Source organism: Monodon monoceros, unplaced genomic scaffold (assembly GCF_005190385.1).
Source record: "Monodon monoceros isolate NGI ecotype Baffin Bay Population unplaced genomic scaffold, NGI_Narwhal_1 Super_Scaffold_5, whole genome shotgun sequence".
NCBI lineage: Eukaryota > Metazoa > Chordata > Mammalia > Artiodactyla > Monodontidae > Monodon > Monodon monoceros.
Window position 1 is genome coordinate 67,010,396 of NW_021703782.1, and position 11,599 is coordinate 67,021,994.

Below are 11,599 nucleotides of genomic sequence, written 5' to 3' on the forward strand. Positions count from 1 at the left end.
TAGTAGTTTTGTTTAATCATCTGGTATATTCTAATTAAGTTCATTGCTCAAAGCAACTCATAAATGCTAAAAAAAAAAAAAAAAAAAAAAAACCCTGCAAACAAACTAGATACAGGAAGAGAGCAGGAGAAAGTCATAAAATTTTATCAAGTGCTATTATTTTGAGTTCTTTTTCTACCAGGAAAAAAAATCACTGCATGGTTTAGAAATCAAGCCTTAACTTTGAGTTACCTGTAAGGGTTTAAAAAGTGTAATTATTCCTCCCTCCCTATAGGTCTTTAAATGTAACCATTTATCCAATAATAATATTTAGTAGTATTTAATTCCAAGACAGATATCTTGCTAAAGACACAGAAGTCTAGGGTCTGGAGGCTGACAGCTTGGTTCACATCAGCTCAATCACTGAGCAGCCATGTGAATTCAGACAAGTTATATGCATTTTGTGTATGATTTCATCATCTATAAGTGCTGAAAACAGTCCTCTCTACTTCAGAAGGTTGTCCTGAGGATTCATAGAGAAAGTGGGCCAAATGTTTAATGCAGTGAATTGTTCATCACAGGCATACAGTAAATATTAACAATTCTTAGTATTCAGGATTATGTAGTTTTTATGGGTTTTATTGGGATTTTTGAACTAATGAGCAATTTCATTCAAAATGTTAATATGTATACATTTCAATCTCATTGGAGCAGAAGATAAGTCATTGCCACTTCCTCATCTAAGAACATCAGGACATTTTATCATCTTTTCGTTTGGCCTTTTTGGCCTTTCTGAATATGTCAGTTAAAGTGAAATCATTGATAGTCTCCTATTTGTTGGACATAAAAGGAAATCTTCATGATTCTGCTTAAAATGGTACTTTCTCTAAGAGGAATGTGGAGTATCAAAGCCTCTTATCTGAAGGTAGGATATATTCCATGCTCCAAATGCCTCTGGCATAGTTTCTTCCATTTAGTTAAGAAATTTCATTCAATTTGAACACTCTGGTTGCTACTATTCTCTATGTTGAGAAGTCCCAATGAGGATATATTGATAGAAAGTGTTGGAGAGTGGTTGGCCATACTATACTTCACTGAAATGCTTGGCGTCTTGCACGATGACCACTTTGCTATGTACATGTAAAGCATGGGTCTTAAACAGAGTGCACAATACATCTTCTTAAAAACAAACCATAGAGTAAAAGGTTAAGGTTTGGTGATGCTGTATATGGAAACACACTCAAGAGATATGCCAGAATATAGATAGGTTTCTGGACTACTAGTTCGTATCCAAAGGGTACGGCCACAGAGAGACCCAAGTTCAACAATTACTATATTTGCTCCACGTTTAGCAAATATCTAAGCATTCATTTGTGCCCAAGAAATCTTCATTAACAAAAGAAATAGAATTGGAACTCACTTTTTTTTAACTGAAACTTATATGAGGGCAACTTACAGGAATGATTTGGCCACACACACCAATAGGCTCATTTCTTGTATAAGTAAAAAAGTTTCCATCTGAAAAATAAAACACACAATCATTTATAGACAAATGTGCTTGATATTCACAGAATGGTGGTTTGGGGCTGATGTGAGAGGAAGGTATAGACAATAATTTTTAAAAAAGAGAGAACATATCTCTGCTTATTTACAAAATGAAAAATTGAGCCCTCAAATAGGAATTTGAAATGAGAGGAACCATAAAACTGAGTTAGGTCAAAGCAAAGATGCACAATTGGAAAAGATCTGAACAATATTTATTCTGTCTCTGATCCTATAGGAGGGCTACTTTCTAAATCATACTTGTTCTCAGTTTCCTTTCTTTCATGATAAAGGAAATAAAAGGTGTGTAACTAAGAAAGAAACTGTTAGAGTTCTGTTTCTGACAGCTCTGAGTTCTACCAGTAATTTTTAAGTGCATAATATAATTTTAAAAATAGTAAAATTAAAATATAGTAGAATTAAAAAAATATCTCCCTGTGAGTGACAAGCCTTTCCTACTGGCTTGTTCTAAAAAGTCCTCTTCTTTTTGCCTACCGAACAATAAAAGCAAGCTCTCTTAATCTATGAAAAAAAATGCCGGAAGTAAAGGACATTTCCATCTGGATTTGATTGATTCATGTGCCTCCAAGTTTGATGTGGTCATCCTGAGGTTGCACTGTGCTTTGTGTTCGTTCTAGTTCCCACAAAAGTTTCCTGGCTATCATAGCAAGAAGGCTACTTATCAAGATCGATTTGTACTTTAAATGGTTTTTCCCATTTTATCAAAGGGTAAAGTAAAAGTTTCTGAAATAACCACAGTTCTTGGTCCCATCATGGTTTCACTCTCCCCTTTCCACTTCCTGGCTCTCACATCTAACCAGCGGGATGCTCCAGTTAGATTGGAAATGCACTTCGGGGCCAGTCCTGGAGGGTGTTGTATTTCCATAGTCAATACGTTTATATGAATTAAATTCTACCTGTAATGTTTTCCGACTCGATGCCTTTTCATATTCCTATCCTGTTGTGTACATACTCTATTAAGATACTAAAATGCATACACATTCACTCACACAAATTCTTAAGCCGTAAACACAGACCCATCTTTCTTTGAAACTATTTGAAACAAATCAATGTGAATTAGTTTGTTTAATTAGTCTGCTCTAACTATACTGAGTTAGACCAGGCACAGATGACCATAGCTGACTCATACTGGAACATACAAAGAGGCTTAAATAATTACATTATAGAAAGGGTATAAATGTCACCACTGGAATAAAACCCAAATAAATAATTTCAGAGGCCAGCTCTGAAAAGTTTGAGTTCTTAGAGAGACAGCTGCTTAAATCAGTAATTGTGGGCATACGAATGTTCTTACTTTAATATTTTCTAAAGTATCTATAGTGTTATCTTCTGCATAATTATGTTGAAACAATTTTAAAACCCATATGATGAATCTTAGCAGAACGTCCAGGTTCAGAACTGCATTGTCTCAAAGTCAAGAAGAAAATAATTCTGCCCTACTTGGTTGACATCTTTAAAAGGGAGAGTTTGGAATTTTTCATCTCTACAATAATCTCCTCACCCCTACCGTCACCCACGGTGGTTTCCCAAAGCTACTTACCAATGGGTATCGTGCGGCCCTGGATCTTGTCAGCCCAACCTGCACAGTAGCGTAATGTTTTTATACAGCCTCCTAAATCCATCAGATATGCATTGGAAAATAGTTTTCCACCATTCATTGACTCCATTGTCTGAAAAAGAGATCACACCCCAAATCTAAACTTCCACAGAAATTTTAGATTAAAAAAATAGTCAATATTTTGAGTAATCGTGTGCTAGAGAATTTTGAAAATACTAGAAGAAGTCCTGTAAGCAATCTTTTGTAACCTCCTCTTTTTAAAAAGGAGACTAAAAAAAGAGTTAAAAGGACTTGCTTAAGATCATACTTGCTTAAGGACATAGCAAGATCTGGGTAGAAAAGGTAGTGAGATTCTGGCTTCTAAACCCTAGTGCCCTTCTATCTCATTCTGAACGTCTGCCAGTGAACCAGCTTTCTAGGAATTGGTCACAATTTGATATACACACAGCTTGTGAGAGTGGCACTTAGTCTCCTTAGTCAGATCAGAGTTCCAACAAGATTTCACTTATTGTATGATACAACTGTGGGTGACAATTTACTGTCAGTGACCATTAATAATGCCTCAATAATCATTTTTAATTTTTACATCCCATCTGGATATTCACACAAACTTAAGTAACCCCTGGATTTTTTTTTAATCCATGAGTTTCCTTCAACAAAAGTTTAAATTGTGAAACTCTGAGTTTTGCCACTAATATCAAAATTATTGTTTGAATGGTCAGGCTGTAAAGTTCAACATTTTCTAGTCTAGTGCCCTAATGGTTTTAGGATGACCTATCTCTTCTTTTCCTCCTTTTCTTAAGCAGAACTGTGCAGACTTTGGGGCGTAATGTTCTGCTGGGGCAGGAGTGTACAGGTGATAAACTCTTAAATCAGTTCCTTATCTGTTGTACAGTCTTCTCTCTCTGCATTATATTGTATGCTACCTCAAAACTTAATCAAATATGATTTTTGTATGCTTGCTCTTTCTTCCCCCCTTACGATCTTATGCTGACAGAGGCAGTCAACATTCTGTAATTCACAGATCGGATAAATTAGGGAATGCAAGTTTTAACAAATTCTGCTTTCTTCCTGCAGGATGTTTTGGTTACGGTTGTTGTATTGTGTATAACTTCTAATTCCATATTTTTACATACTTTGAATTATGCTGAATCTTTGATTGGATAATAAATGGCCTTTTGATTAACTATAATTGCTAATGTTGATTTTAAAAAACATAAGCCTTTCTGTTGCCGCCAGTTAAGATTCTAAAGGTAGTAAAAACTTACTCTGAAATCTGATGTTGCTGTTGCTTTGTGTTAAATTGGCTTCTCTAGGAAAAAACAAGGAAACACCTCCCCCACTCATTTTATGTGCTGATTCATATAACTGCTGAAATGTGTTTTAAAAAGCAGTATACATAAAAATAACATTTTTATAAACACATGAATGGATTTTTCTTTATTATTCGCTCTTTCACCTATAAAAAGAACATAATTTATTCAAGACCATTGTGAACGTGTACATTTCAGGAAAGGAAAAAGTGGCCATTTTATTAACTGTCTTGGTGGGCTAGATTATGGAGAAATAAGGTTTATTTTAAAGAAATATCCTGGGCACCTTTAACAAACTCCATGAGATTTTTTCACTTGAGGAGTTCAGTGGTCAAGTAAGTTCAAGAAAGCTGGTATATTATTCTAGGATCTTCATGCTGCATGTGACCTTATTTTATAAAGGCTCAGAAATTCTACAGTAAAGGAAAGAAACTTGTTTAATTTGATTTAACTCAGGGTCTGCCCTGGTGGTGCAGTGGTTAAGACTCCACGCTCCCAATGCAGGGAGCCTGGGTTTGATCCCTGGTCAGGGAACTAGATCCCACGTGCATGCCGCAACTAAGGAGCCCGCCTGCCACAACTAAGACCCAGTGCAACTAACTAACTAACTAAATAAATAAATAAAGCAAAAAAACCCAATGTTTAGACTGTAGACTCTATTCTGGGAGTAGACATTAACGTCATCTAAAACCAGAGTGCAGATTACTTACTATCCGAGAATAAGCTCAATGGTACCATTCATATACAAGAGCTGGTAGAAGTCTTTTTGTTTTATTTGTAGAGAGTATATAGTGAACACTAAAATTAAAACAACTCACCAATCCAAACAATGAACGCTTTCTAGAGATTTTGAGTTCTGCGTAGTTCGGTTAATACTCACTGCCAGAAGCAGACGATCTCTTTCGATTAAATCAGCCAACTTGTTTATTAGCCGTCCTCTCTCTGAAGCATCCATAGTACGCCATGGAGAGCCAATCTGAAAAGACTGTCTTGCGGCCTTCACTGCTTTGTCAACATCCTCCTGCAAGTCAAAGAATTCAATTCGTGGGCTAAATACATTAGCAAATCCAGTGGCAATAACCCTATAAAATACACTAAAACTCCTCATAAGCTGTGTCTTCATCAGCCGAATTCCAGCATACTGTACAAACTCAACTACCATATATTGGAATTATACCTGCTGCCTACTCTTTGGAATGATGAGTACCACACACATAGCACATGCTTGATTTCCTAGAATAAAAATATTATATTTTAATAGTTCCTATTATTGGCGTGCTTACCATATGTCAGGTAATGTTCTAATTGCTTTATGAGTTAATTAAATTAACTCATTTAATTCTTTTTTTGTTTTGTTTTGTTTTTGTGGTATGTGGGACTCTCACTGTTGTGGCCTCTCCCGTTGCGGAGCACAGGCTCCGGACGCGCAGGCTCAGCGGCCATGGCTCACGGGCCCAGCCGCTCCGCGGCATGTGGGATCTTCCCGGACTGGGGCACGAACCCGTGTCCCCTGCATCGGCAGATGGACTCTCAACCACTGCGCCACCAGAGAAACCCTCATTTAATTCTTAATAATTTTATGAGACAGATACGTTCCCCATTTTACAGATGAAGAAACTGAAGCAAAGAGAAAGAGGAGATTTGCCCAAGCTCAATAGCTGAAAGTGGCTGAACTGTGTTTTAAAAGGAGCCCAGCTGACTGTAGAGTCTTTGCTCTTCACCACTGCGTTTTACTGCTTTGGTGATTGGTTTGTCAAGAGTTCCAGGGAAAGCTCAAGATCTAAAATAGTGAATATCTTCTTGGATCTCTGGTGACTTTATGGGCTGTGTACTCTTATGAAGAACCTACTGAAGGGTGAATAAGAACTGTGTTTTGCTGTTTAAGAGTAAACATTATAAATATGTGCTCATTCCTCTTGTTCAGAGGGAAAAAGGCACAGAGGCAGCGGGTCTGGTATAGAGAAAGGGCGGTATATTACAACCTCTTATTTCCCAACTAGATACAAAGAGTTCCTTTCATTCCCTAAGTAGGTAAAGAAGTCAGTTTCTTATTATTAAGGCACTGCTTAAAATTACATTAATTCAAGCAAAAGTCAAATAATTGAGTAATTTCACACTCAGTCTTCTTGCTGTCTCTCATCTGTCCTCACTCATACTCTTTTTTCTGAACTGGTTTATTCCTCCTGTTCTTTCCTAGTCTGCCTCAGTTAAATACTTTCCCTGGCCACTCATTCCCATAGATCTTTGTTCAGATCCCATCTGAGCGCCTATAGAATACACCTACTACAAAAATCACTACCTCTTCTATTACTACTTTGTCTTTTTTCCTTCCTCCATCTAATCAGCGGCAAACACTTTAAAGGCATAGATTTTCCCAATCTTCTTTTGCTTATCAGTCTGGTCACTACATGGAGCTATATAAGCTCCACAAATCATGGTACCTCTTAGGCCAGTGGGTTGTCTTTTGTGCAGGAGCCATAGTTTCCTTAAAGAATCTGAAGGGAAAATTGTCCTAAATTTTTTTAAGTTGCTCATATTAAGCTGAACCCATTTAACGATGATACCTCCCCCTTTGGGAGGCATGAATCTCAGATTAATATTCCCTGCCTTTGATTATATTCAGTCAAGAAGTCCCAAACTGGGAATTCCCTGGTGGTCCAGTGGTTAGGACTCCACACTTCCACTGCAGGGACATGGGTTTGATCCCTGGTTGGAGAACAAAGATCCCACGTAGCGCCACCAAAAAAAAAAAAAAAAAAGAATCCCAAACTTTCAAGTCTGCATATTAAAATATAAGAAAAGTAAATTATTTTTACATTATTTATCACCACACTAAGATGATCTTGGGCCAGAGGGACATTTTAGAAGTATAATTTGGTCTGATTAAGTGATAATATTATCACAATACAGACTACAAGCAAACATTCTTTCACTGTAACCATCACACACTTGTGTATCTTTTCTTTTTAAAAAATTTTTTTAATTTAATTTTATTTATTTTTTTATACAGCAGGTTCTTATTAGTCACTTGTGTATCTTACTGTCTAACTTTTGAGAGAATAGTGATTATGTACAATAAAATACATGTATTCTTACTCTCCCTTCCTGAGAAACATATATACAGTCATATTTTGGGCATTCAGTTAATCACATTGATTGCTTATATTTGGACATTGTGTTATGCCATAGGTTCTCACCTTTTCCAAATTATATTGGAAGAGCACTGTTGAAAACAATTAAAAAGCAAACCACAAGAATCTGAAATTGCCAGCATGACCTGTGGATACCACAGCTTATAAAATACATTCTGCTCTGTGTTTAAAAAGGTCTGTGTGACACAGCTTTCGTATGGATCCTTGCGCTCCGTGTTCCCTCATCAGCCTTAGCCAAATATGGTTTATCATAGGCATCCTGGCCTCTCAAAGGGATATGGAATAATTGGCTTCAAGACAAGGAACTCTGCCATATGGAAAATATGTTCCTGGAGAATGCTGCTATAAATACAGACGTTTTTGTATCATGCTTCTCCTTTTCTCATATATTTTATCTTGCTGGCACAGAAATAGAATAATGGTAGTTAATATATAGGTCTGGAACAAAACAACCCTGATCTGAATTCTGGTTCCTCACCTATTAGCTATGTAAGCTTTGAAGCATCCATCTATTCATTCATCCATCTATCTAAAGATTTGCTAAACACTCTATTCTGTAGCATTCTTATCATCAGGCTGCTAACGATAAAGTAGTGAAGTAAAGAGACTGGCCTTTTGAAAATTCCAATTGTGTGGGAGAAACATACAACCAAATAATCACATCATTATTATAAACCATGAGAAATATTCTGAAGTGAACTATATTGTGATATGACTTCTCTCACCTTTGGTTTTCTTATCTTTAAAATAGGGATAATGTACCTCATGGAGTTGTGTTGAAGATTAAATAAGGTGACACTTGGAACACATTTTCTGTGACAGACATTATGTTAAGTGTTCATTAAATGGTAGTAAGTGCTATTTGAATCAGAGCAGTCAAAACAACCTTAAAATAACTCTCAGCAGTTGCAGTGTCTTTTAATCCTTCCTTTCAGTTTTCACTGCCCTGTATTATTTTAGGCTGTCATTATCTCGTATCGTTGCTAGCCTTCCTAAGTCCATTTTCTTCTCTCCCCAAACTGTCTTGCCTATTGCTACCAGGCTAATCTTCCTCAAATAATTTGACCTTATCACTCTCCCTTTCCAATATTTGCAAATGCCCCCTTTGCCCACAGTCCTTAGGTCAGACTTCTCTTTCTGATTTTCAAAGCCTAGCATTTTGGGGCCCCACTTCACCTACTCAAACTTGTGCTCACATTTTTTCTACTCTGTCTGGCCCAACTACTTCTCACCTTTGCTCCTATAATTCTCCTCGCCTAGAATGTTCTACCAGCACACCCCTTTCCTTTCAAAATCCTACATATTCTTTAAGACGCAGCTCAAATATCACAACCTACCTACACCCTTGCCAGATTAATCCAGCTTGATAATAGCTACTAGTTAAGAGCTTACTAAGTTCCTGGCACTATGCTAAACCCTTTATAACCCCACAGTTACTGCTGTAGTTAAGCATCACAGACCTTGTTTTATAGGACATGAAATCTAGCAGATAGTAGAACCAAAATTTAGTCCCAAATCTGACTCCAAAATCCAGTTGTATCGCTCTTCAAGGCTATCCTGATAATGATCTCATTTGCAATGAATACTCACTGCTATCTCTATTATAAGCTATAATACTTCTTACTATTTGGGTCTACAATAGGCAGGTTATAAATATTTAATAAGTTTATTATGCATCTTATAAACTCATTATGTTACATTGATGTTATATAAGCATGCTCCTTATATAAATAATTTTCTTATATTGATATTTACAAAATAATTCATATCTTAATTGATTCCATTATATAACAAAGCTTTTACATTAACCCAAACTATTAGGCATAAGGGGTTTTTGTAAATTATTATTTTTTTTTTATTCCAAGACTATTACTATTTCTTGGATTTTTAATCCAGGACTAGCATTTCCAAGGACATAATTTTTTAACTAACTAGAAAACAATTTGATACCATTAACTCAGATTTTCTACCATCAATAATACTTTTACCTTATAGTGTTTAAAATGTTCTTTTTTGAAGTAGGGACCACAAGTTGAAAAGATGAAATTAAGGAAGGACTGAACTCTTCCATCCCTCCCAGACTGTGCATTTCCTATGAAATTTGTTCAGATTTGGAGAAAGTAGTTATCAGACCAGTTTTACACCTGTCATAGGCATTTACTTTAATGGACATTTACTTTTATCCCCACCAATTATTTGTTAGGTCATGCTTTAGTATTAAAAGCAGTTTTCGGGATTAGTCAGTATAGCCCAAAAGAGCCACTGAAGTGAAAAGAAAACAGTTCCCACCCCCATCTGTGCCTTTCTTTGTAACCTGCATTTGTTCTTGCCCTTCCTCCTTTCTTTATAGTACCATTGAAAGGCGGTATGTAGCCCATTGTTAGCTCCATTCTACTCATCAATTAAATCCTTAAAACCTCTTGGCTCATTATCTAAAGAGTCAGTTCCAGAATATTAGGTTTACTGTGACCATGTAATTTACTAGATTTGTACCTTTCACTAAGCAACGTTGGAAGTTACTATACATTTGTCAGCAAAATTGTGAGAACAGCAATAAAATTATTTTAAAGCAAATGCTGGTAGATCATTTCAAAAAAGAATATGACGACAAGAGCACTGGATCTTAAGCAAACAGTTGCTTACTATGGACAGTTTATACCATAAACAATCTAACTTGAGAGATCAAGTATCCAGCCAACTCCATTAGCACGGTGACCTGATTTGAAGCTTTGCTGGACTTTAATGAATGTTTTTAAACCACATTTGCACAGACAGTTCTGCCCTAGTAAGAGCAGGAATAATTGTCAATAAGCAGAGAGCAAATAGATATCAAATGTTTTTAAAGCTTCAGGTGTGATCATCAGCTTTCCCTCACTACACTTTAGGAAAAGGGTAAATCTCACCAATGATACCAAGAAAAGTCCTCAGATTGCCTGACAAGATTTCACCTGGAATTCCAGGCACAGATTTGTTTTACTGAGGAAACTAATCTCAGAAGCTAGTGGCAAAGCAAGATGTCCAAGGCCCAAGAGCTAAAGCATCAAGAATTGTTTTTTTCTTTCGTTAATGCAAACTGCACACAGTTCTGCAGTCTCCCTCCTGAGTGGCATTTATACCTCTGGAGAGAAAGCGTAGGCAGCTGTCAGGGGCTCAACTCTGCCCTCATCTTGTCCTTTATTGCTTTTCCCACCTCTTCAGGGTTGTCAGAGCCACTCAAGCAACTAGAAGGACATTTGAGGTCACGTAATTCTGGGTAGACCTCTAGAAGTCTATGATAAAAACTATTCTTCTTTATTGAATGTGAAGAATCAATTTTTCTCTGATTTCTGGGAATGCCTAATAGGACCCAGGGTTCTGGGTTTCCTAGAGCACATTGCTAGGGATCATCAGTATTTTTCTGCCTAAGTTTGGTCTTGTGCCATTTCATAGAGATGCAGAGTGATTATCATAGCACAGTTTCCAATCATCAACTTTCTTACCTGTCAAAACCCATGCTTCCTCTTAAATGCTAACACCTGAGAGGAGATACAGCTTACGATTTAATACATTAGTTCAGTGGTTATCAAGGTGTATTCCCTACCCTCACCCCAAACAGCAGCATCAGCATCAGCTAAGAATTTGTCAGAAACACAAATTCTCAGGTCTCACTCTAGAATTATTGAAACAAACTCAGGGTGGGTGGGGTCCAGGGATCTGTGTTTAACAAGCCTTCCAAGAAGTTCTAAAGCAACCAAAATTTCAAGAATCACTGCTTTAGTCAGTAGTCATTTTAGTACTAGATTCCTAAGGTAAGGTGTATGAGGTATATGGAAACAAAGCTTGATGAAAGAGAAAATGATTTCATTTATCCATTATCTATAGGGTGTTAGATAACATGGGCATAAAGGTGAGATGTAATGTCAATCTCTACAAGAAGCATATTGTCTCAGACAAATTAACCAATAAGCAGTAAAACACAAGGGATAGAATATAAGTGATGTTCTGTAATGACATAGAAGAGAGCAATTCTACCTGCGAAGGTTAGAGAAGGCTTT

The 11,599-nt window shown here is 36.7% G+C and overlaps 1 protein-coding gene across 1 annotated transcript in view; it reads right to left on the reverse strand.

Annotated features, from left to right (window-relative positions):
- The window catches only part of ALDH1A1 (aldehyde dehydrogenase 1 family member A1), a 53,917-nt gene that overhangs the window by 21,695 nt on the left and 20,623 nt on the right, over positions 1 to 11,599 (reverse strand). The window contains exons 3-5 of the mRNA XM_029202926.1: positions 5,294 to 5,434; positions 3,083 to 3,212; positions 1,436 to 1,497 (exon numbers count right to left, since the gene is read on the reverse strand). Of these exons, the coding sequence (XP_029058759.1) occupies positions 1,436 to 1,497; positions 3,083 to 3,212; positions 5,294 to 5,434 (333 nt within the window). The remainder of the gene's footprint in view (positions 1 to 1,435; positions 1,498 to 3,082; positions 3,213 to 5,293; positions 5,435 to 11,599) is intronic.